Source organism: Siniperca chuatsi, linkage group LG2, assembly GCF_020085105.1.
Source record: "Siniperca chuatsi isolate FFG_IHB_CAS linkage group LG2, ASM2008510v1, whole genome shotgun sequence".
NCBI lineage: Eukaryota > Metazoa > Chordata > Actinopteri > Centrarchiformes > Sinipercidae > Siniperca > Siniperca chuatsi.
Window position 1 is genome coordinate 6,214,800 of NC_058043.1, and position 25,606 is coordinate 6,240,405.

At 38.1% G+C, this 25,606-nt stretch overlaps 1 protein-coding gene across 1 annotated transcript; it reads left to right on the top strand.

Annotated features, from left to right (window-relative positions):
* Window positions 1-1,000: 1,000 nt before the first annotated feature.
* dennd6aa (DENN/MADD domain containing 6Aa) lies at window positions 1,001-25,507 on the top strand. The gene is made up of 19 exons (XM_044210374.1): window positions 1,001-1,429; window positions 3,098-3,136; window positions 3,410-3,452; window positions 8,164-8,276; window positions 8,430-8,510; window positions 8,758-8,863; window positions 10,086-10,165; window positions 10,812-10,871; window positions 11,090-11,145; window positions 12,298-12,420; window positions 12,893-12,988; window positions 14,352-14,446; window positions 15,657-15,722; window positions 16,024-16,088; window positions 17,081-17,170; window positions 17,460-17,623; window positions 17,961-18,063; window positions 18,805-18,879; window positions 20,420-25,507. Exons 1-19 carry the CDS (start codon window positions 1,199-1,201, stop codon window positions 20,549-20,551), a joined length of 1,818 nt encoding a protein of 605 aa, XP_044066309.1. The 5' UTR covers window positions 1,001-1,198; the 3' UTR covers window positions 20,552-25,507.
* Window positions 25,508-25,606: the final 99 nt, after the last annotated feature.

Here is a 25,606-nt window from a genome sequence, read left to right on the forward strand (position 1 = left end):
CTGGTTCATCCATCTGCTTGCCCAGTGATGGAGCTATTAAAGGATTTAGATAAAGCTGATTTACTGCCTTGTTCCTGAATGAGAGTCGGGCTGTAATTGAAGAAGTAATTCATTCAATGATGTGAGTTATCCTCAGTGTGAAGGGGAAGGACACGGATCAGCAGAATAGGTGCAAATGGTAAATCTTTTTAAATATGACAATTATTTGGCCCAAAAGGTCAGTGAGGAAACACAGCGTACTTTACAAAAACTGCAGATTTCAAAATGACAAAATCACTTAAAAAGTGCAGCACTTTTGTCAGTAAAAGTTTCATAATTTCTTATCAATTCTAGTTTCTAGTTCTAATCTAATGTAGTTGGACAGAGGTCCACTTATTAGATTTTTCCAGTGCTTTCAACTGCATATCACAGTCTTCCTCAGTGGATGGAGTTTGAGCTGAGCAAAGTCCATCCATATGTGATTCTAGTAAACTTTTGATTAAAGAAGTCAAAATTATGACATTTACTAAGCAAGTTTAGCTAATTTAAAAAAAATAAGAATTTTGACTTAGTATAAGTAGAAATTTTGATTTCCTAGCTCAAAATTATTACTATGCATCTCATAATGGTGATTAAAAAATGTGAATTTATTATCTCAAAATTTGACTACATATGTCATTATTTTAATTAAAACATCAAAACATTGATTTACAAACTCAAAATGATGACTATGTATCTCATAAATATAAATAAATAAAATCTATTTCATCTCATAATTAATAAACGTCAGAAATTTGACTTATCTCATAATTGTTTGTCTCGTCTCATTATTATGACATAGAAAGTCAAAAGTTTGACTCAGTATCTCATTTGACTGTAAAAGTTTTGCATCTCATAATTTTAATTTACCATGAGTACTTTTAGTTTTATCATCTCTAACTTTTCCTTTTTTAATTTCCTGGCGAAAATGGTCTTCACTGTGCGGTTTACGGAGCCCTATGGACTTAAATACAACTCAGTGCCAGGGACGGCTTTACGTGATGGCGTCACCACGTCGTGCGTAAGCTTCTGCTCCTATGCTAAGTGCTAGCTAAGCGGCTACTTTCTGTAGCGCTGCCTGCCTTCTGTTGTTTGAGGGACGCTAACTAGAAATTTTAGTGAACTTATTTAGGAAACCGTTAACAGTCTCCAGAGCGCGCCTGAGTGTCGGGCCGTCGCCATGGCTCTGCAAGGCCCGGAGGAGTTGGGGGAGCAAGTCGAAGAGCCGGAGGATCTGGACGACCAGGACGCTAGTAGCATCTCCCCGGCCGAGGAGATAACTCTGCCCCCCGGGCCCGGAGGCGACGAGGAGCCGGAGGAGGCTCTCCTACTGCCCTGGGACCGCTTCTCCGCCTGGCTGCACTGCATCTGTGTGGTCGGCTTCGACCTGGAGCTTGGACAGGCGGTGGAGGTGAGTCAGAAGGGGACAGCTGGGCCATGTAAAACTCCTACACATTGTAGCTAAAAATGCTTAAGTTAGCAGTTATCGAAGGCTCAGACTATTTCCTGGACTGGAGCACACAAACCTCTCCATGAAGCTGTGTGTTTGGCTCTTTGTTTAGTTATTCTTTAGTCTAACAGTGCTGACATTTTTACACACTAATGCAACTAAAAACAGCAGAGTAGTTTTTACTATAGGATAACAGTTTCATTAGCTGATATTGTTTATCGTAGCCAAGGTGAATTGTGTGTGTTTTTTCTTCCCAAGAGTTAGTCTGGTCCAGCAGCATCAGCTCAGCTCCTATTTCACATGGATGCATCTTTGCTGAAACTCTTCCTCAGACAGAGACACACACATTGAACTTTATCAGCGTTAAACCCGGGGAGTTGAGCAAGGCATCTCTGACATGGAGGGTTTGAATCCCACTGTTAGTCCCCAAGGCTAACAGCACAAACACCTGTTGTTCTCACAGGAGTTTGGGATACATAATCAATAAGCTGACAACAAGTTTTGAATACAATACACTGCATGTGTTAATAAGGTTTTATACAGTGATCTGGGTTCATACTCCTGCAGCTCTTTCTATTTCACTTTCTGTAATGAACTGAACAAGACAGACTGCAGAACTTGCTTTTATTTTTTTATTAGAGCAGTTTGTCATTTTGACCTACTGATTGGCTAAAGTATTTTTGGAAATGAATTGGCTGCAGGCAGATAATTTTATCTTTAGTAAAATACCATCACAATTCCCAGAGGCCAATTACCAGTTTACACAATTATAATCTGATTGAAAGAAAACTGATTAATCTTATCATTGCACTGCAAATCTAATTCAGATATTAGTATCTAATCAGTACTTCACAGTTTTTGATACTCTGTGCTATGGACATATTTCAGTCAATACCTTGCCGTAGATATTATATTAGGTCACACTTTATTTGGATAGTTTGCCTACAGATAGTTTATAGAGTATTTGTAACATTTCAACAACTTATTAGTTGAGATTCAACAATTCAACTGTTTCACAAATAAAACTGTTTTTCTAGGTTTGGTTTAGGCACAAAAAACATCTGTTATGTACATGAATTGTCACATATACTCTTTTCTCTTTTGATAATCTGTCAAACATCTACAGACAATGCGAAACAGTTGAAATGTTACAAATACTCTATAATAATAATAATATTATCTGTGGGTGGACTATCCAAATGAAGTGTTACTTTATATAATCAAGTTATTTATTTAATGCTAACCCTATTTAATGCTAGGGTAAAGGGTAGGCTGCCCCTGTACAGTACATTAATCACTTAAAATCACTTTATATCACAAATTTCCTTCCTTTTAAACTTGTTATACTGAAAAATAAATGTAAAATTTGTTTTGGCCAATTCAGGAACCAGTTTTAAATAAATACCTTATCACAAAATTAAAAATGGGTGTATTGTAATACAGTGACCACTAACTCGAACAAAATCAAGTGCAGCAAAATGGCAGATAGCATTTACAGAAAGTAATGGATCCAGTGACATTAGAGACAAATAAATGTTGGTAAAGATGTCCAAGTTTGAAAAATCTGTGATGAAAAAGTGCTGATATTTTGTTTTTAACAACCGGTAACCGTGTTCATCTGTCTTCCAGGTTATTTATCCTCATCATTCCAAACTGTCAGAGAAAGAGGTGAGTCAGACTGACGGGGTGGGATTTTGAATAAAAGAATTAATTTTTACGTTATGTAACATCCTTTTTGTAAATAAAGTCATCACATGTACATTAAATTCTAGAAGATCCTAGAAGTGGGGTAGGGTTTGATAGATTTTGTAATATTTTTGTTCATCATAACGATAATCATTGATCTCTTGCTGTTTGCTGTCTGTTGTGTCATTTGTGTTGGGTGTATGAATCACTGACTCAAACTGAGATGACACTTGATGTAGATCCTTTTTCTTTCAGAAAACAAGCATCTGCTACCTTTCCTTTCCTGACTCCAACTCAGGTGAGTTCCTGTTTCGGCCTTTTAAAGTTTTGTGTGACGTCTCTGAACGCAGCAGAACACCACAGTGGAGACTTTCGCCTTTTTATGGTGATGTGTCAGATTAAGGGCCGGGTTATGTTAGAAAAGAACTAGTTCCTACGACGTGTTGTCCGACCACATGGGAAGGCAAAAGTGTTTATAGCTCAGAACAGCCACACTTGAAGGCAGAGTTAAAAGTTGGCTGTCACAGAGCAGAGGGAGGTGTGATAATCATTTAAATACGAGGATAATGGTGCAAATTATCAAACAGTCTCTCCTGGAAGACATTCATAGTGTGGGACTTAGTTGTGCACATCGAAAGTGACAGTAGTAGTTGTGTAAGGAATGAAAAAAGAGGGCTTGAAAGGGAAGTTCAAACCCTGCTTACTTTCTCACCTCCGCTCAGCTGGCCAATTGCTGCATGAGGTGCGTGTGAATGTTGGATTGTTGGTTTTGGAAAGGGAATGTATTAGAAACACCTCACAGTATAACACAACACAGTTAAACACCACCACAAACTACAGCCTCCAAAATTACCATGAAGTTGAATCAACACCTCTCTGAAACAGTTTAATAAAAAACTGATCATTATAACCAAATATAGGTAGGATTTATTGCAGGTCTGTAGTATTCAAAGCTTCAAATGAACTAGTTTGTATGATGTGTCATCTGAACACATCTGAAAGCAAAAGTGTTTCTGCCTGGTCTGAATGGCCACATGTAGGCGAAAAGCTTGCTGTAATAGAGAGAGGGGCGAGATGCAATGAATCATACAAATGGGGATAATGATGAGACTCTCATGCTGGTGACCTTTAAGCCTTGGCGGTCTTGGGCTTGTGGTAAATAGTGTTCACACACACGTGGACAAACACCTTTTGTGGAATCGTGTGTGTGTTTGTCTGCAGGTGTGTGTTTTTGTTCACTGTGAGTCAGCAGGCGGTAGAGCTGACGAACCTGCTGTCCTCAGGATGACGACAGGATTAGGACAAAATGCTTACAGGGCTACTATATATATACTGTAGGTGTGTGTGTGTGTCAGAGAGACATTACACTGTAGATCTGCAGCTCTCTCTCTCTCTCTCTCTCTCTGTGTCTCCCATAATTCATTCTCACATCTTGATCACAGCTGGCATCATTTGTCTTTAAGTTACTTTGATTCTTATTAAGGATCAAGAAAATTCAGTAGTAGTGGCACATGATTTGTTGTGTTGTCTCTGTACTCCAGCTGCAGTTTAATCTGAGGGTGTTTACATCCACATCAGATGGAGAGTGGAGGAACTTTAGCACCTGTGTTAGAGATAGGAATAGGACCAAAACAGCAACAGGATTAGAATAAAAAAACTAAATATTCTCACTTTTTTTTTTTTCCTGATCAGGTCCTTAAATTGAGCTCAAACCAGCAGACATGAAACATCTTTCATAGAGCCTCAACCATCACAGCATTTAATGAGTCAGATTAAGGTCTGAATTTTAACATGACATATGAATGTCTACAAAGTACTGCTCTCTATCTTTTTTTAAACATTAGCATGATTATAGCTAAAAAAAAATCCTTATTATTTTGTACAGTATTGATATTACAGTTATTTTTTAGGATTATTGGTCCATCTTTTGCAACAAAACACTGCAATTATGCTGCACTTGAACACTGTACATAATACATAAGCCCCCAACATGAAACTGTGATAAACAAGACTTGCTTCAAATGTACAAATACTTAAAGCTGCATGAATTGTTATTTTGTACGTGAACAATGGATCAAATGACTGTGTAATATGTCAAAGATGTGAATCTTGTGTAGTGCTGAATCCACAGAGGGTTCTCACCAGCTCTGCAGCTCTACAGAGTTTCAGTCTTTTAGCTCCTAGCAGCAGCAGGCAGCATTTACTGTTTGGTTCGCTTTAAACCCATTGTACACTACCTGCTCAGCACCAAACAGCAGACAGTTAGAGACTAGCTGGTGAAGAAAGTGGAGCATTTAGCAACTAAAGAGACAAGATATTTTTCTCAAGAGTTGGTGGAGACCAAACCAGAGGTTTTTAGGATGATAATGTTGCGCAGTGTGAGAGTGAATATTGGACTTTCATTCATCAGGTGGACACAAACACAGGCTCCAATAGGATGATAATGTTGCTCCGTGTCTGCTGGATGTGGAAGTAGGCCAGGTTAACCACAGCAACTTTGAGGTGATATAATATAATATGTCAGATGTTGTATTAACAGCTTGTTCCACAGCTCAAAATTAATGAATGCAGCTTTAAATAAGAGCAGACACTGGTATTTGGTAGGCATTCTGAAAGTAAAATGTCTTTATTGTATCTAGAGTTGAAACAATTTGTTGATTTAATCAATAGTTGTTGTCAACAGAAAATTAATTGGCGACAATTTTGATAATCGCTTCACCATTTAATCTTTTTTTCACGCAGAAAAAAGACAGAGAAAGGTAATTCTCTGGTTCCAGCTTCTCAATTGTGAACATTTGCTGCTATTCTTTGTCTTGTATGATAGTACACTGAATATTTTACTGTTTCTCGAACAAAGTGAGTCATTTGAAGATTTCAGCATGGCCTTTGAGAAATCGTGATTGGCATTTTTAACATTCTCAACAATTTATTTTTACTATATTTTTTGTAGGCCAATTGGATTATCCCTTATTTAAGAAAATAATCTGCAGATGATTAAAACAATAGTGTAATCCAAAAATATGTGTAATCAAGAATATATAATTTGTTATCATTGTAAGATACATTTTCCAGCCCTTCTCAGCCGCTTTTATCAGCAAATCAGACATCTTGTGATTTATGAAAATAGGGCCACAGTTCTTCCAAACTTCAGACTTTTCCTCATGTGATGATGTTGTAAGTAAATTCTTCTGGCAGTGATCTCTTCTTCACTCCACTGCGTCCATTTTGCTAATGAATTCCTCAGCGTTATAGACAGTGCTGGCAGGGTCACAGGGTCAGACACATACTCCGATTGAGGTCAATAGAAACGCACAAATAAAATGAGGAGAATTTGGAGCCTGTTAAGTCCATTGAGACTGAGAGTCAGAGTTGTGTTTCAGCTGCTAAAGGTCTGGCCACACCGGGTGGTCTTGAACGCAACCCAACTGCATGATGTCATGGAGTCTTGGCTGAGCTCTGGGAAGTGTGTGTGTGTGTGTGTGTGTGTGTGTGTGTTCGGAATGTCTTAAACTCTTCATAATTATCTCATTTTCTCTCTCATACTTCTGGCGTGTCTGATGGAGGATGTGTGGAGGTCACGTTGAGGTTAAAGGCCAGTCGGTGACTCATCGGGCATTTCCTATTTCCTTTTCTTTTTTTTTTTTTTTTTTTTCCTGCTTCCTGCTTCCTGTTCCTGTCTAAAAATCAGGAGGATACCGGGAAGACACTGAAGAGCCGACTGGTGCGCATCAAAAATCACAGAAAATGCATCTAAATCAAAGCAAAATATAAACTCTCGCAACAGTTTTATATAACCTTTAACCAGAGTAGCTTGGATTGAGTGAGAGGCCGAACTTTTGCTTACAGGCATGTGGAGTAGTAGTGATGACGGTTAAATTTATTTTTGTGGTGTTCAGACGGTCACTGATGTAGTTTTCAGAGATGTAGCTGTTGAATGCTGCAAATAAATAGTAAAATCATAAATATATATGTGTGTGTGTATAAATAGGTTAGCTTATAAAAGTTTATAAAACATTATTAAAGGTTAGATTATTAAAGTCTATAAGAAAATGGGCATAATTTATTACTTAAGAGGCTGCCTGGGTTTGTGTCCATCAGCAGTGAAATGGTGTGCTTCATATTTAACCCATAGATTTCAGAGTTGAGGTTCAACACGGCAGTTGGCCTTTTTCAGAAAACGGATCTCCTTAATGAGGCTGAGTATTTGACCCAAACCCAAGATCCCCTGGCTTGTTGCAAAAATAGCAATTTGGAGATTAATGTAGATAAGAGTAAAGGAATTATTATTTGTGACAAGCAGGATTTTATAACTGGGCATGTTGTACTTGATGACCAACTTGTTTAAACTTTTGAAAGTTTTACAGATGTTTTGGTACACTGCTGTCTGAGCTCTCAAAATACGAACCATGTTTTTGGAAAGAAATTTTGGAAAGAGTTTACAGAAGTCTGATTGAGAGTGTTGTAGCATTGCACATCTTGGTTTGGTCTGCAGACTTGGGAGTGACCTGGCTACAATAGTTGGCATGGCAGTTTGAGACTCTGAACTCTGGGAGGCAATAGGCTGCCTCTGGCAACCAAAATATTTTAAGGAAGTATTCTATCCCAAGTGCAGTCAGCATTTTGAATTCAAAAACTGTGCCACCAATCGGTATTTAATTTGATATTTTATTCTTTTAAATAAGTCTCTGAGTCTCTGACTTTGTTTGTTATTGTGTGTGTGTGTGTGTGTGTGTGTGTGTGTGTGTGTGTGTGTGTGTGTGTGTGTGTGTGTGTGTGTGTGTGTGATTTAATGCTTTTCTGCTCTCAATGCTAAATACACAAAGCTAGCTAGCTAGCTAAGTAATTTAACACAAAAAAAGAAAAGGTCTGATAAAACATATGCATTGAATAATAAAATATAATAAAGAAAAGTATATAAATTATGTCGTAGACAAAAAGTTCCTAATCCTACCCAATACCATGTATTGTGTTCCCATGGTAACCATACCATCACTCTGCTGTTTTCCCAGGTTGCCTTGGCGACACCCAGTTCTGCTTCCGCTTTCGTCAGGGTTCCAACAGGAAGTCATCACTCGGCTGCTTCCTGGAAACCACCGACCGGGACGCACCGCCCTGTCTGAAGGTTCCGACTCTCACACACACACACACACACACACACACACACACACACCCCACTACAGACCCACATATATAAACATGCTGCAGTGCATGTGACATACATGAATTGTTCGATTCTGATTCTCTGTGTGTGTGTCTGTGTATGTGTGTGCTGCAGAGGGAACAGGGGCATTACTATGGTTACGTGTACTTCCGTCAGGTGCGAGACAAATCCCTGAAGAGAGGATACTTCCAAAAGGTCAGTGTCAAAGTTCAGCTTCAATGCATCGAAAACTTGCCAACATATGTAGAACCATCAATGTAGAGTCAGACAAGACTCATAAATAAATCTGTATTTCCAAAAGACATTAAAAATGATAAAAGAAACGTTCAGAGGACACAGGTTTAACAGGAAACACTGATGTCATATAAAATGATGATATTAAAAACATGTGAATATAAATTCTGTGTGTGTGTGTGTGTGTGTGTCTACGGCCCTCTACCAGTCTCTGGTCCTGATCAGTAAGCTGCCCTATGTGACCTTCTTCCACTCCCTGTTGAAGATCATGGCTCCAGAATACTTCGAGAAACAGGAGCCCTGTCTGGAGGCTGGTCAGTCTGATTACCTTTCTCTGTCTGTTTGTCTCTACCTGCCTGTCTGTCTGTCAGTATCTGCCAGTCTGTCTCTACCTGCAAACAAACGCTCATAAAGAGAGACTGTGAGTGTCGTGTCTCGACTCCTGCTGGTTCAGAGGTCTGCAGAAAAATCCAAACAAGCCTCAGGGCACACTTTACACCCCCATCATGATTTAAAAAATGTTTAATTTTGACACACAAGGCATCACATGCTCGGGCCACTTTGTGCTTAAGAAAAAAGCATGCCACTCTGACCACTGGCAGGAGCCTCAGGTCCTCAGAAGACAGACTTGTGGCTGTTCAAAGGTCCTGGCAGGAACCACAACTGATCATGCTTTTGTTGTTGTTGCCTCTCGAATCTGGAACAGCTTCTCAAAGTGTCACAGAAGCCAAATCAGTGCACATATTTAAAAGCATCTTAATGGGCCAGTTCACCCAAATTACAAAACATCTCAACCTCTGCTGTTATCTATCCATGCTGATAGTTTTGCTCTTGTCTGTCCAGGTTTTGAGAAATCTGTCTCTATGATTTCTGCCTCCACCACATTACAATGGAGGTGAAAGCAAGTAATTTTATGGTGCTCACAGCCATGAAAAATGACTTAAAAAAATAGAGTAACACATCTTTCCAGAAACAGTGTCCCTGTAACTCAGGGACACTGTTTTGTGGTTTGCACAAACAAAATTCAATTCACCTCCAGAGACAAATAAAACCAAAACTATTTGTGGAGAGAAACCACAAGAGGAAAGTTGCAAAAAACTTGTTTACTTTGGATTTTTCTTTCTTATAACTTTATAGTTTGTGGTTTGTAGAGTTTGTGTTAATGTTTTTATACACCATCTTGCCCATCTCTTCTTTTTTTCTCTCCTTGTTAACTACTTTGTAACTACAGTTTTGTGAAGTGATATATATACACTTCTCCCTCAAAACCTCTCTAAAACGGTTTCAACAGAAACCTGAATCTGTGTTGTCCCAGTTAAATAAACATTATTACTTCATGATAGTAGGGTCTATTGCAGGGCGGTTTTATTAGACTGTATTACTTTTAGCTAGGTTTACCTTTAAGAAACTAGCAACTGAGTGTATATAAACGTTATTTACTTACACTCAGTAAAGCTCTGTGAGAAAAGAGTGAATGCTTTGATCTGTATAAAGATTCTGACTCAGATCGCTGTTGTTTGTGTATTTGACTGACAGCTTGTAACGACATAGACCGCTGGCCGACGCCCCATCCTGGACGAATCCTCACGCTGCCCATTATGGGCGTGGTCATCAAGGTACACACACACACACACACACACACAGTAACTCTATGGGTGGAGACCAGTAGACGTTTCATTTTGACTTGTCACAGCAGGTAAAGCACAGGTGCAACTGATTCATTAATGATAGCTCATGCACTACATCAGGGCCCTGCAACTGGAACACTTAAATGGGATGCAGCCAATATTAGTGTAATTAGTTACACCCGTGTTTGATAAGTCAAAATGTCCTTCATGAGAAAAGCTTAGTTTCTTTTAAAAATACATTGCAGACTTTCTGAAGCTTTAGTTCTGAATGTGTTAAGTGTGTTGTGAACTGTGACTATTGGACTACGGTCTTCTTCCACAACCCCTCCACTCAAGAAAAACATTGCTCAGAACACAACCATGACTAAAGCCACCCACATTTATAGTACAATGTACTGTGTCCACTACATTTTTTATCATATTTTGGAGCATAAACAAGTAATGTGATGCCCAAAACACTATGACTGAGTGACTCATGACTCACGTTCTGTCCATGTGCAATCTACTATGACGCGTACGCTATTATCTGATCTTTGATTAAAGCAAGCCGAAGCAGTGTAGAGTGATAATCTGTGTTAAATGGGTTTCTGATGAGTGTTCAAACTGACTGTGTTGAATCTGTGTGCTGCTGCAGGTTCGCATCCCAACCTGTTATGACAAACCAGGAACGTCACAGCTGGTCCAGTCTGCCCAGGTTATCTCTCTCACACACACACACACACACACACACACACACACACACACACACACACACACACACACACACACACACACACACACAAAAAAATAGTGCTGTTTTCTAAGTGAAGGAGTTGTTCTTTCAACATTTGGTATTTTGTATTAATTTGTGTGTGAACATGCATTCAATTTGTGATTATTTCAGCTGAAAGAGATTGTCTGTCTGTTTTTCAGAGTGACAGTCAGGTGTCCATTGTGCTCCCAACCATCCATGAAGTCGACCTTTTCAGGTGAGACCTGCAGGTCACAGTGTTTTCCTTCTCCACAATACACTTGCTTGTGTCATACTGTCCCCACCTGCTGTTCAGTGGTGGTACTGCAGCAGTAGCTGAATCTCTCACAGTCCTTACTTTTTCTTCCTCTGGCGGTACCTGCTGACACGTGGTGGACAAAACCTCCTTCTCCCCTAAAGATTACCTGCCAAAAATAGTTTTTATGGGACAAAGTAAAGATGGATCTTTCCTAGAAATTCTTCATTGCAATATTCAGATTGTGTTTCTAAAACTTGATTACTCTTGTACAGTTAGTGCCCTTTTTCACAGAACTCACCCACAGGGTCAGTGTGACCAGCATGAATAGTCATGGTTATTGTTAAAAGGTCAGCTTGACTGTTTTTGTTGCGGCACTGTCACCCTGTTGTGTTAATTTGCATATTCTGTGTTCAGGTCAAAAAAGAACAATAACCACCTCCTGCTCACATTCATGTTAATTTCTTTATTTTGCCCTTTATCACAGGTAGCTCACAAAGAGAAGTAACAGAACTGAAAGAAAAGAGTATTTGGAAACCAAAAACACCATTTGCTCTGCTCAAAATGTGTACTCTATTTGTCAAGTAAAGACGAATAAGGAAACTCTCCACTGAGACAGCCTCATCAGTCTGTAATGCCTACAGTTGTTCCCCTGTCCAAAACAGATATTCAGCAAAGCACACAAAATGCATTTTAAACAAATATGTGTTCTGTCAGTATCATTTTGTGCTGGGAAATCGGCGAGAACACTAACAGAAGAAGAAGAAGACTATAATCCCCCAAAAATCACCTTTGTCTTCATTTTCTTAAAAGACCATATCAGGGTTTTTCCATGATTTAGTACTACATATGAATTCTTTACATTACAACCAAAGATTTTCCAAAGCATACAACAGTGTTGTGGACTGTTGAAGGGGTTTTTCTACCTTCCAGCCAATCATTTGTTTCCGATAATTTCAAAACTTTGTGAAAGTCAACCTGAGAAGACTTGAGTCTTGCTCAAGTAAATTATATCTATACAAATAACCTTTGCAAACACCCCAGTAATGTCACCATAAAGCTTTTTAGTAGGGAATGAAACTGTCTTATATACACTCCAAACCTTTACCACACACTCATTCTCTCTGTCTCCAGGTGTTTCTACCCGGTCTTCTTCCACATCCAGATGCTGTGGGAGTTGGTGTTACTGGGGGAGGCACTCGTCGTTATGGCGCCATCACCAGCGGAGTCGTCGGATACCGTGCTGGCATTGGTCAGGTGAGTTGGAGAGGGTTAGGGGCAGGACATTGTGCGAGAAGGTACCGAAGTTTGACATTAAATAGAAAATTTGAAGTTAAATTTGATCAAATTTGTATTCTGACGTTAAAAAAGACATAAAATGTGTAGAAATATGTTTTCATGTCTTTAATCCAGTTAAATGCAGCATTTCACATCTTAGATTCAGTTTAAAGGTCTTGAAATTATTGGTTATTATTATTATTATTATTATTATTATTATTATTATTATTATTATTATTATATTGGTTTCTTGGTGAACTGTTTGGTAGGGGATACCTAGAAACAGACTGGTTACATGTCATTTTTTTTTTTTTCTTTCGATGATGGCATTAGTTGTATTTAATTCAGCTGCAGCTCTCTGCTCATTGGAAACTCATGAAGCCCCACACGGAAGATTCAGACTTTAAACAGTAAGATGTCTCTGTTTTCGTCTCTCTCTCTCTCTTTGCAGCTGTATCTCTCCTCTGCGTTACTGCAGTGACTTCCGGCCATACTTCACCATCCACGACAGCGAGTTTAAAGAGTACACCACCAGGACGCAGGCTCCGTGAGTAACGATGAACCAGCACAGCAGTCACTGATTTTTCCATCTGCATCTACTGAGTTGTGTTCTGTTGGCTGCTGAGCTGCCACACGGTGCCTTGCTTAGCAGCACTCCAGTGGTGGTCGGGGGGGAGGAGTGTCTTGGGCACTTTCAAAGCCTGTATGATTCCTGCTGGTCCACGGATTTTAACCAGTGACCTTTTGTGAGTCTGATCCTGAGAGGTTCAACGTGGCTGTGTTGTGTAGTGTTGTCATACACAACCCTGGACGCTCCATACAGGCAGAAGAAGTACTCGGGGTACAGTAGCTGTGATGTTCTGATGTAGGGAGAGTATGTGATAAAAATAGCTGATTTTCTGGAGTGTTGACTTGCATCAGTGCTGGGAAATAGTATGCCGGAGTATCCTCATGTGTCGACACGCCGCTGATGTGCGGGCTTAACATAGAAAACAATGGGCACAACTGATCTGATGTGTGTCATAATCACATGTAACATCCTCTAGGGAACATTTGACACTATTTCACCAAGTTTCAGTTAAGTTTCTCTCTGTCTTACATACTGTACATTTGTGTGACCAAAGCATATGAAGGAAAATAGTGTAAAAAAAAAAAAAAGCAATGGTGGTTTTGTACAAAATGGGTATATAAAAGAAGCATCATGAGCAGTGAACGTAATAAACATAATTTCTCTTTTTTTCTCTCCTTATGAGAATATTAGTCATGTAGTCAGTTAAATTTAATAAAAAAAAATTTATTTTGGGGGCTTTTAGCTTCATTCGATGCTGACACAAAGACAGACAGGAAAGATTGGGAGAGAGTGAGGGGATCCCCAACTGGAATTACATGGCATGTGCCTTAGACCACAAGGCTACAGGGACGCTCCTGTTAAATATAAATAATATTACACAATTACATTTTTCTTAAGAAGTTGATTCTGCTCTGCTGTCAGTTAGGCAGTAGTTTGTGGTGTAACAAGTTCTCTGTTTAGAAGTTTTTAAAGTAATGCTATCTGGGACTTTTCTCCTGAAGGTCTTCTGAACACAGTCCTGTACCTTTTGATTTATTTTGAAGCAGATTTTCTTTCAGCTCAGTGTCTCATTGTTCGTACTGATGATTCAGTTGATTCACAGTTTTGTGTTTATCAGTGTTGAAATGTTCCAGCAGTCAGAAATTAGACTTTTACTTCCAGAAAGATAAAGATCTTAATAGTGTTTGTTTAAAAGAATTGAGCGTCAAAGAAACTTCAGGAGGTTTGCTGTTTGAATCTGGCTCCTTGTTCTTGTAATTGTGCAGAGATTTGATATTATTTGAATAAGTTAATAATTGTAGAGTCATCTGTGATCTTTTTGTTCTCTCTTTTTCTACAGGCCGTCAGTCATTCTAGGAGTGACCAATCCCTTCTTTGCTAAAACCCTGCAGCACTGGCCGCACATCATCCGCATCGGAGACATGAAGCAAGCAGGTAGATGAAACTGCTACTAGTCAAGAAGTTTTCAAATATTCCACTTCAGTGAAATGTGATGTTTGTCTTTAATTAATAAAATACAACTGTCATAACCTTGCAATGCAATGAAGTCCACTGCAACAGAAACTTCAGCCTCAGAAATGACCTCAGAGTTGTACAAAAATGGCCAAAAGTATGTAGAAGCCCTTGTCCACATACTTCAGCGTACTTTTGGTCTGGGTCTGGTTTTCTTGGTTTGGTCTACGACCCTCAGTTCCAGTGAAGGGAAATGTTAATGCTACAGTATACAATGATGTAAAGGGGTTTCTAGTTTTCTGGTCACTCTGTGTGTGTGTGTGTGTGTGTGTGTGTGTGTGTGTGTGTGTGTGTGTATATATACTGTTACCATTCAAAATTAAATACTGTATATATACATTGGTGGAATGTAACTAAGTACTTCTACTCAAGTACTGTACTTAAGTACAAATTCGAGGTACTTGTACTTTACTTGAGTATTTTAATTGATTGCAACTTTATAATTCTACTCCACTACATCTCAGAGGCAAATATTGTACTTTTCACTGCACTACATTTGTCTGACAGCTTTAGTTACTTTGCAGATTACAATTGTTCATAGCCTTCCTGTCCAGTGAAACCCATGTATCTCCAAATTTGGTGATTTTGAATTTGAATGTTTGTGATAAACTGAAGGGTGAAGCGTTCCTTTATGGGTTGAGAAATGTCTCCTACTACTTAAGCTAAATAAACTATTTAAAATCCCTCTTGAACTAGCTGGAAAATGAATAATCTCAAAGCTGAAAACAGGGCTGTTTTTCTGAGCTCATGAAAATGTGACTTTATAGAGATACATTATCTATAGATGCATTGCTGTATTAAACTACTAGTATATAAATTAGTTCAACCTTAAACGTCTACGGCAGTAAAATGCAACATACACATTAATGCAGCAGAAATATTAATCCAGAAACATCAGATATAATAGTGAAACACTGACAGGGATCATTTTACTGCACATTTTACTTTCAATTTTGCTGATAATACTTACATACTTTTACTTAAGTAAGGTTTTGAATGCAGGACTTTTACTTGTAGTGGAGTATTTTCACAGTGTGTTATTGCTACTTTTACTCAAGCATAGAGTCTGAATATTTCTTCCAACCACTGTAACACGTAGGAAAAACTCTGCACTGTCTGTCTTTCCTCTCAGGAGAGATGGCCAAGCAGATGAAAGTCAAGAAACTGAAAAACCTCAAAACACTGGACTCTAAACCTGGTAAAAGCTTCATACTCAGCATTTTTTTGTGTTTGTTATTCAGTATGATTTTATTTATTTTATGTGAAGCACCTCACAGAACTGACCTGCAACTCACTCTCAAACTCACATTTACATTTAATTTATGAGGCAGCAGATTCTCCACCAGGAGGAACTGTTCAGTCACTGTCAGACCAGCTGCACGCTGTCAGCAGGGTGAGCTTCTGTTTCTTGACCTGTGTGTGTGTGTGTGTGTGTGTGTGTGTGTGTGTGTGTGTGTGTGTGTGTGTGTGTGTGTGTGTGTGTGTGTGTGTGTTTGCAGGTGTTTACACTGCATATAAGCCGTATCTCAACAAAGATGAAGAAATCATCAAACAGCTTCAGAAGGTAAGACACGGGTCTCTCATCAGTATCCTGCACATGATTTCACTTGTTTTATTGATTGACTGATTGGAGCCATGCACTTCAGCCCACATTGCTTTAAATAACACATTATTATTATTTTTGGTAATGTTTTTATTCAACTTCGTTGTGGTAACACCATTTACAGTGGTTTCATTAAATGTGAGTCGTCCTTTTTCCAGGCTAGATCCCTTTAACTACCTAAGAAGTTACATTAGCATAGCTACTGAACCGCCATAGGCTCCATAGCTGAAGTGCACCGCCTCAAAAATGTAACTACATGTCAGGGCTACTGCAGCTACAAACATACCATGTGGAGTAGGGCTGTGAGTAACAACTGTAGTATATAAGTAGATATTAGTTATCGTCTCCTTTGCAGTAAGACACATTTAGCAAAACCCTCTGCTCACTGCGACCCCACGCTTGCACTGCAGTAGCCTCCGAGTCAGTAATGAGAGGAGGCGAAATAGAAGTTACCTGGATGTAACTCCTGTTCTATAAGTATGCACATTGCCCACTGTCGCTCTATATTACAAAGTGAAGTGAAACCGTTAATGTGGGGAATATAATCAAAACACGATATGGCCTGATCACATACATCCATCTTGTGTTGTGATGGTGATATCAAACGGAAAAATATGTATCAAAACCTACAGTACAGGACTCTCTTTAACCCCTTGTGTGAAGTATAAGGCCAGTTTAAGGATCCCACATTTTGTGAAAGTAGAAAGGTTTGTTCTTCAGAGCTCACATTTGGCTGCGCTACTTAATATAAAAAAAATTGCCCGCTACTATGAACAATACGTGGTTTTTAGCTATACTACCAAACTACTACTGAGAAATGTACTTAAAGTAGTAGCATCACTACTCCCCAACATTGCTGGTTGGCTGCTGCAGTGTGTGGAAATGTTCACCCACAAATGTGAGAGCAGTTTAATGTTTGATAATTCTGTTGAATTATGATTTTTGTTTTTCAGGGTGTTCAACAGAAGAGACCCTCAGCGGCCCAAAATGCAATTCTTCGACGCTACTTCTTAGAACTGACGCAAAGCTTCATCATTCCTCTGGTAACAACCAAAGTTGGTCTCATAGTGACATAGTGCTGTTTAGTTTAGTCTGTTTGTGTGTTTGTGAATCCATGTCAGCTGTACAGGGACGGTAGTGCTTTTAATACGCCATCTCGTGGACTGATGTACACTAGATAATTCATTATTAGTTAACTTGGGGCCCCTCTGGAGGATCCCCATGCTGAGAAACACGGCTCTAAATGAACTGTTTCATGTTTTCATTCAGTGCTGCTGCTGGGTTGAACTGAAATAATTGTATAATAACTGTGTGTGTGATTGTGTGTTACAGGAGAGGTACGTGGCCAGTCTAATGCCTCTCCAGAAGTCCATCAGTCCATGGAAGAGTCCTCCTCAACTCCGACCGTTCATCCAGCAGGACTTCATGAAGACGCTGGAGAAAGCTGGACCTCAGCTCACATCCAGACTGAAAGGAGACTGGATAGGACTCTACAGGTACACACACACACACATACAGTTGCAGCTCCCTAGAACTAAAAAAAAGGTATTTTCTGTGTTGTAACCTTGTGTCTGTGTCTCTGGATGTATTATAACACTATTCTACACAATATATAGATACCGTGACTTTTGAAATGGTTGTCAGGGCAACTGCAGAGAGAATACGAGCCTGTTTATTTGAAACAGGCTCGTATTAGAGACACACCTTTTATTACAATTTGTGTGACGCAGAACGAAAGAACGAGAAAGTAGAGGTATTTGGAGTTAATCATGGAAATGCACATTATCCTGAGCATTATGTGGACTCCTGTGTGACTTTTATCTGCGTCTGAAGGCATTTCCTCAAGTCTCCAAACTTTGACGGCTGGTTCCGCAACAGGAGGAGAGAGATGACACAGAAACTGGAGGCTCTGCACCTTGAGGCGCTGTGTGAGGAGGTGAGGAGGGAGGGAGGGAGTGTGAAGATCATGTACAGTCAGAGTGATTGTGTAAACCTGAAATGCCAATTGATATTTCAGGAAAAAAACCTGAGTGGCAATGCCGAAAATTAAAAAAAAATCTCAAAGTATCGCAAAAATGTTTTTATGCTTGGCTGAGGTGGAGAAGTTGGTTTATTGATAAAAGCAAAATGCTTTACTAAACTTAAAGTTTAATCATGACGTACATGAAGCAACTTTAACATTCACTGAAGAGACAAAAACATCAGATCTGTGTGGAGCGGTGAGGAGACTGTAACCTTCCTCAAATTAACACATGAAACAAACATAAATGCCATATTTCCATCACGTTTTCTACATTCTTTTCACCATTTGAAGTTTGACTGGCGCTCCTCTAATTACGTCATCTCGATGCGCCCTCTTCTTCTCTACTGTTTTAATGGCACCCGACTGGAGAATTTGTTCCACTAGCTGTTTATCTCGATGAATCTACTCCTAATAATCGCATAACGGTAGTGGATGGAAACACACATTAATTCGCATTTTCTTTTGCTGATTTTCTCGAAATTCAATGGAAACTTGGCTAATGATAATATATCAGATCACCACTTGTAGAGTTTGTGTGGACCAAACAAAAAGTCCATCCAGCATCATTAAACAGGTCCAACTGACCATTTCTGTCTGTCTGTCTGTCTGTCTGTCTGTCTGTCTGTCTGTCTGTCTGTCTGTATGTGTGTGTAGGATCTGCAGCAGAGAGTCGAGAGACATTCAGAGGTGGAGACCGTTGATCTGGTTCTGAAGCTGAAAGATAAACTGGTCAGTACAGATTCATCAATACAAATATTACTGCTTATACTACTACTGTTCATACTGCTAATACTAGTGCTGCTTCTACTACTACTACTACTACTACTACTACCTATACTGCTGCTGCTACTCCTAATGCGACTGCTAATATTACTACTATTGCTCATATTGCCATTACTATTGCTACTACCATAACTACTGCTAATACTGCTTCTGTTACTACTACTACCACCACCACTGATATTACCACTGCTAATACTACATTTACTGCTGTTTAATACTGCCCCACTACTGCTAACACTTACTGATACCAGTACTATCACTGCCACTGTGATTACAACTGGTACCAGTTACACTACAACTGCTACTAGTAGTGATGCAGCTGATACTATTACTACTCCTGCAGTAGTTAAGTGTACTGCTTGTGCTAGTAAAAATAATACATAGCATTTTGTCTAAAAAAGATATCTTATATTTGGGCCAATATAGTTATACATAAATATTAAAATATGACCGCCCCAATTCAACATGACAGATACCATGTTTAACATCTTTTACACGTATTGTCACATTTAAATAAACAAATAACCAACAAATATATCAAACTACAGTCAGATAGCCTCTCTCCATTTTATAACTTTGAAGATATTCAGCATGAACCAGTAGATTCAGCTGTTCTGTCGTAAACTTACAGCTTTGATGTCAGTCCAACCTGTTGGGAAAGTTTCCCAGAGATACATGTCTCCCAAGGAGAAGGTGGTCAGCAAAAATCCCATACAAGTGCTGCTAACAGACAGTCATTCATTCTGAAACTGTTGTAGGTTGAACTAGGCTAACTAAACACTTTTAGGGCTGACTAACTCTGAAAGACTCACTATAAACAGGCTTAAAGAAAGTGGCTAGCCAGCCAACATTAAGGCTACAAACAACCCATAATGCAACACTCTCTGTAGAAGCTGTTCTTTAACCAATACTTTCTTCATTCTATCTGATGTTGTGAATAAAATATGACCCCCACTTTTTCAAATATAATTTCCAGAAAAAAAACGACGTCTTATATTCTGGCCAATACAGTACTACTGCTGCTTCCACTACTACTACTACTACTACTACTAATACGTCTACTACTTTTACTGCTAGTATAGCTACTGCTATTGCTAAAACAAGGGCTACTACTGCCATTGCTAGTACTGGTACCAGTACTATTACTTCTACTGCTACTAATACGGTTTGGATCACTGCCACTGCTATTACTAATACCACTTTTAAAGGACAATTCTGATTTATCACAATTTATACCATCATTACAGATAGAAATGATCGTCAGAAGTACAAAAATAAGTTGTAATACACCAGAATTGTCCTTTTTTTTAAATATGCTTCTTCTACTAGTTATAGCATTTTGACATGAAACCCTTCATATGAATGTTTCACTGGGGATTTAAATTAACAACTAATGATTAGCAATGATGATATGTATTAATTTATAAGTCTAATAAAATGTGAACATTGTTGAATGCTCTCTGGCTCATGGTGCTCTCTGCTGCAGAGTCAGGCGGAGAGGGAGCAGCTACCGGTGCGTCCAGGGACTGTGGCCAAACTGAGGGCCCACATTGAGGCTGTCATCCTGGCCTTACCAGAGGACCTGCAGGGCATCCTCCACAAGCCCTCCACACCCTGACCTTTAACCCCTCGGTCTGCAACTCTAACCCCAGTTTGAGCTTGTTTTAAAGTTTGGGGGGGTAGTGGGTCTCCTCCCAGTTGGCTCCTAGGTGGAGCTCAGACTGGGTCGCTGTTTGAGGAACTCTTCTGGTCTAATATGGAAAGCACACAGCACAGTTTATGTTTCCTAAAATGTACATCTTCATTTATATTTACCTTTTTTCCCTCAAAACCACTACTCACCACTCAGTGGAATTCAGACTAAACGTGTCCCTCACGCCTCAGTGATCATGTGGTATTCAAACAACCAGCCGGACCAGCTGGACCAGGCCGGAGCTGCCTGACATAAACTAAAGAAAGGAGTGCTTGATGCATTTCTAATTCATCACAGCTTTGCTCTTTCAGCATGCAGCTCAGTACCAGAAGTTCATCTGAGCCTTTGGTGGCCTGTGTGCAAAGGGATTTGTCATCACCTTGGAGGTGAGAGCAGGAAGATGAACCCAGCTGACCTTTTAACCCTCAGCATTTTTACCTCCTGACGTTTTTAATTTTTACTTTTTTAACTTGACGATGGACTGCTGCTGTCCGGCGGAACTAACTTTAAAGTTTTTCATCCATTTTAAAGAAATGTTTTTAAAACAAGTGCACTTCATTGCTAACTGGACCAGTGTGCCCTTCACACGCACGCACACACGCACACTTTTATGCAAACGGACTAACTCTAGCAGAGCCAAGCAGTGCTTTATAATTCAATTTTACTAAAATGTTAAAACACACACAGAGCATTAAGCACCAGCGACCCTGTAATAACTGTCAATGCAGTAAACGCTCTTGTCTCGTGTGCTGTAGAGCAGTGTGCTCAGGAGCCAGTCACATCCTTGTATCCATGTCACATGATCTTTGTGTAGCCTATCATAAAAGTCCGAGGAAATATTCAAAATTGTCCTGAAATGTTGAGAAATATTGGTGTGGGTTGTCGTTATATTTGGATTCTTCTGAAGACTGAATCCACTTGTGTGTCACTTTTGTTGTGTGAAAACGTGGTTGTATTTTAGCTGACTGATTCTGAGCTCCTCTGAGGGTTGAGAAAAGTCTTTGGCCCACTGGACTGTGAAACTCTATGGAGAGCCATTTCCACCAAGAAAGAAAAAAGCAACAGAAATTTTAAAAATACCCATGGTAAATCAAAATTAAGAGATATACGAAGACAAAATTATAAGACATGAATTACATTGTGACATGACATTGTCTCTTAAATTAAAATTATGAGATCTTAAGTTATAATTTTGAATTAAATCAAACTTATGACATTGTAATCTGTAAGTAAATAACTGTCATGATATGTCAGAATTTTGACTTGTTCTTAATATTTCATAATTCTGACTTAGTCACAATTATTAGTCATCATTTTAAGACAAGATTTTGAATTACTATCTTATAACTTTGACTTAGTATTAAATTTTTTGACTTATCTTGAATATTTTATTTTTGTCGTTCCTAATATTTCATCTGTTTGTTTTTCCGGGGATGGTCTTTTATAGTGAAACCCTTTGAAACTTTGATAAACTTGAGCTCAGTGCAATACTGCTTTCCTCCCTTTCTGGAAAGTTTTCACAGGGCAGCAGTGACACAAGAAATGCATTTGGGAAATATCTACTTTTTGTTTCTAGTTCACCATTTAAAATGACTAAATCTGGCGAATCTAATTGAATTAATTGCGGTCTTAAGGCTTTTAATATTTTTTAAAAGTTACTTTTGAGGAGTTTATTTTGTGCTGTGCATCAGTTTGTAAGAGCAGGTTTTTGAATGGAGGAAGTTAGATTTTGTGATGAAAATCAAACTTCTTTGGTGAATGAACTTGGCTACTAAAACATTTATATACACAGATGAACCTGCTCTCACACTTCCTAAGCTGCTCTTTCAGACTCAGCTGACATGTATATTTGGGACAGTAATGCTAAAGTGACAGTAACGGCAGGTTTATACTTCGTAAATGTTACATAAATTATGCAAAGTCAACAGTGTCAGCGACAGATTTTGTAATCTCACAGACGATGTTGTTTGTGTCACACAGCTGTCACTGGGTGTGTGATTACGTTTTGAGAAAACAGACGATGATAAAATGTCTCCCTCATGTGCTGGTATTAATTTCTCTGAATGTAAAAAGAAAATATATAAACGTGGGGCGAGGCCTCTGGTTGCAGTAGTAGTAACAGTGTGTACTGTTGCTGACAAATTATTATTATTTGAGCTAAATCTTATATAATATGACGCAGTGATCACATTTTAGCGTTGCAGTGTAATCAAAATGAGAAAGTTAAGGTTTAAGATGAATTATGTTTCCTTTTTTTTCAGTTGTAATGAGACACTTGTACAGTATGTTCCTGACAGCAGTCAAACACTGACATATTTATAGAAATTCAAAATGTCTTCCAGAGGCAATACATTTCAAACCCAAATATGGAGTTAAGTATGGAAGCCCCTTTCTGCCAGGGGAAAAAGTTAGGAATGATAAAAACAATATCCTAATTCTTAGATACTATTTTCATAATTCTGATTTTAAGTGCATAATTGTGATTTAGTAAATCAAATTTGGCTTATTATTTTAACATTTTGACTTAGAAAGTCACAATTTCAAGTTAGTATCTTGTAATTTTGATGTAGTATCACAATTTTGATTTAGTAAGTCAATATTTGGACTTGTGTTAATAATTTTGACTAAAATAACCATAATTTTGAGTTGGTGTCCTGTAATTTTACTTAATAAATCTTGCTATTTTGACTTGGTACAGTACATTAAAATCTTGATTTAATTTTGTCAAGACCTATAAAGTCATGCTTTTGACTTAGTAAATCTCATAATTTTGACTTATGTCATATTGACTAGATCATAATATATTATGATTATAATATATTTATATAATTCTAAACTTTTTTTTTCCTGGCAGAAATGTGTTTCCGTACTTAGGTGTAATTAGTCCCGCCTCCACACACCTACATTGAGTTACTGTGAATAAATTAAAAGTACAAACTGTCAGAGCTGAAAACGGATACAGTCAGAAAAAGTCCTGCAACAATGGCTAAACAATCAGACACGTTTTAACCAGTGTGCTTTTAGGAGTGCTTAGTAAACTGTATGGTGGCTTGTGTGCATCTGAGAAAATGGGGAAAAATCAACACTACAGGTAGCATCGTTTTAACTGATATTCAACAGATGGAGCAGCTTTTTGATTTGGGTTAAAACGATGCAGGTAAAATGAAAGCAGAACCAAAGATTTGATAAGTTAGTCTCATTCTGAATGAATGAAGACTCGTTCCTGTAAAGATAATAAGAGCAATGCTTATTTAACTGCAGCTCGAGGCTTTGTTCTTACACTAAACTAAATTTACTCTGCTGAAGAGTAAGACTCTGACAAAAATTGGCCTCTGATCACCATCCTGCTCAGGATCAGTGTTGCCTTCAGACAAAAAATATTGCTGATGTCTGTTTCAAGTGTTTTCTGATGAACAAGCAAACTACACAGATGCATTGTAAAAAATAAAAACCAACACGAAGTCCTGTAAAATACAAGAAACTACCGACAAACTCTCACTTCTAACAAAGGGATAATTAGCACTGGTGGGTCTATCAAAGCATCATTTCACTGCATGTTTTGGCCCATTAACTACAAATTGTGTTTAATTTGCATAAATCCACTTCAGACTAAACTAAACATTTCAGTTTCAGTGAACTTTGAGCTAAGTTGTCAAAATCAAATCCTCAACAAAACAAAATTAAACATGGACATCGAGAAAAGAATAATGTGAAATTTATTGTAATCTGTTCTTGCAGCCGGCTAAAATTTTGAAGTTAAAGGGCCAAAACATGCGAAATCATCTGTCTTTGAAATTACAATTTTTCAACTCAAAGCTTCTTTAGGTCTGATTTATTTGAATTCAGGAACATTTCTGGACACCTAACAACAATGTAAAAATTAACAAAACCATATATAATGACAGCAATAACAGCTTAACAGGTCATTTAATTGGTTATAGTAATTTGTATTTTCAGAGTGTAAATTACTATTACTGTCACTTATTAGCAGAAGATTTGTATTTTCTGAAAGTGTAGATAGTGTTACACATAATTGCACATACAGTTATTTTATGTTTGCATTTTTCAAAATATCAGTTAAAAATGTTAAATGAACCTGTTGTCAAACTTTTGGATTGTCTTTTTGTTTTTGTTTTTTGTCATTTTCCTTTGAGCATCATGTAACACTTTGAAATTTGCCTTTTTTTGTCAAGCAGATAATTGTAAAGAAAAATAACAAATGTATGCTGGTTGGAAAAACCTGTGACATCTGGTTGTTGGGCAACCATGTAAATTTTATATTTGTAAAAAAAAAAAAAAAACAACAACCACCTTATTTTAACAACTTTGAATTTTTATGGAGGGCTATTCCACTCTGTAGAGAAAGAAGAGTTTTGTACATAATGCTGTAAAGTGAAATAGTCGCCCAGATATGACGTACAATAATTATTTTGCTATTACAACAGATGTCTTACTAAATACAGAGATATAAATAAGAATCGCTCCATAAATGTGTTCATTTACCTTTCTTTGAATAATTACAATGTTGTTGAGACACCTTGACGTTTTGAATTTGTAGTTTGTTTGTTAACAGACACTGTGGGAATGGAAAGTTTTAGTATTTCTCTTAGCGAGGTGTTTTCAGGATCAGTTAACATTGTCACCATTATGTCACATCACTGGTTAACCACTGAGTAACTATTTTGCTAATGTCCAGCTATTTATTGGTGTCAATGACCATATGTTCTTATAAAAATGTGATTTATAATGTAATTAAAAGAACCTAATACCAGAAAACATTGATATGGACAATTAACCAAAACCCTAGATTACATTCAAATAATGTTTTTAAAATATGTTTTTACAACTTTATCAATCATCTAACTATGGTATGGTTAAGGTTTAAAAAAAAAAAAAAAAAGATATTGTTTATGGCAAATAGCCTACGGTTTAAGGTATAGTTTAGGTTAACATAACTGTAGGTCTGCAAGAGGACACAAA

Coding starts and splice junctions, on each gene's coding strand:
- dennd6aa (XM_044210374.1), top strand. CDS start 1,199: ATGGCTCTGCAAGGCCCGGAGGAGTTGGGGGAGCAAGTCGAAGAGCCG. Junction 10,872..11,089: donor AGCTGGTCCAGTCTGCCCAG/GTTATCTCTCTC, acceptor TCTGTTTTTCAG/AGTGACAGTCAGGTGTCCAT. Junction 17,624..17,960: donor GACTGGATAGGACTCTACAG/GTACACACACAC, acceptor CTGCGTCTGAAG/GCATTTCCTCAAGTCTCCAA.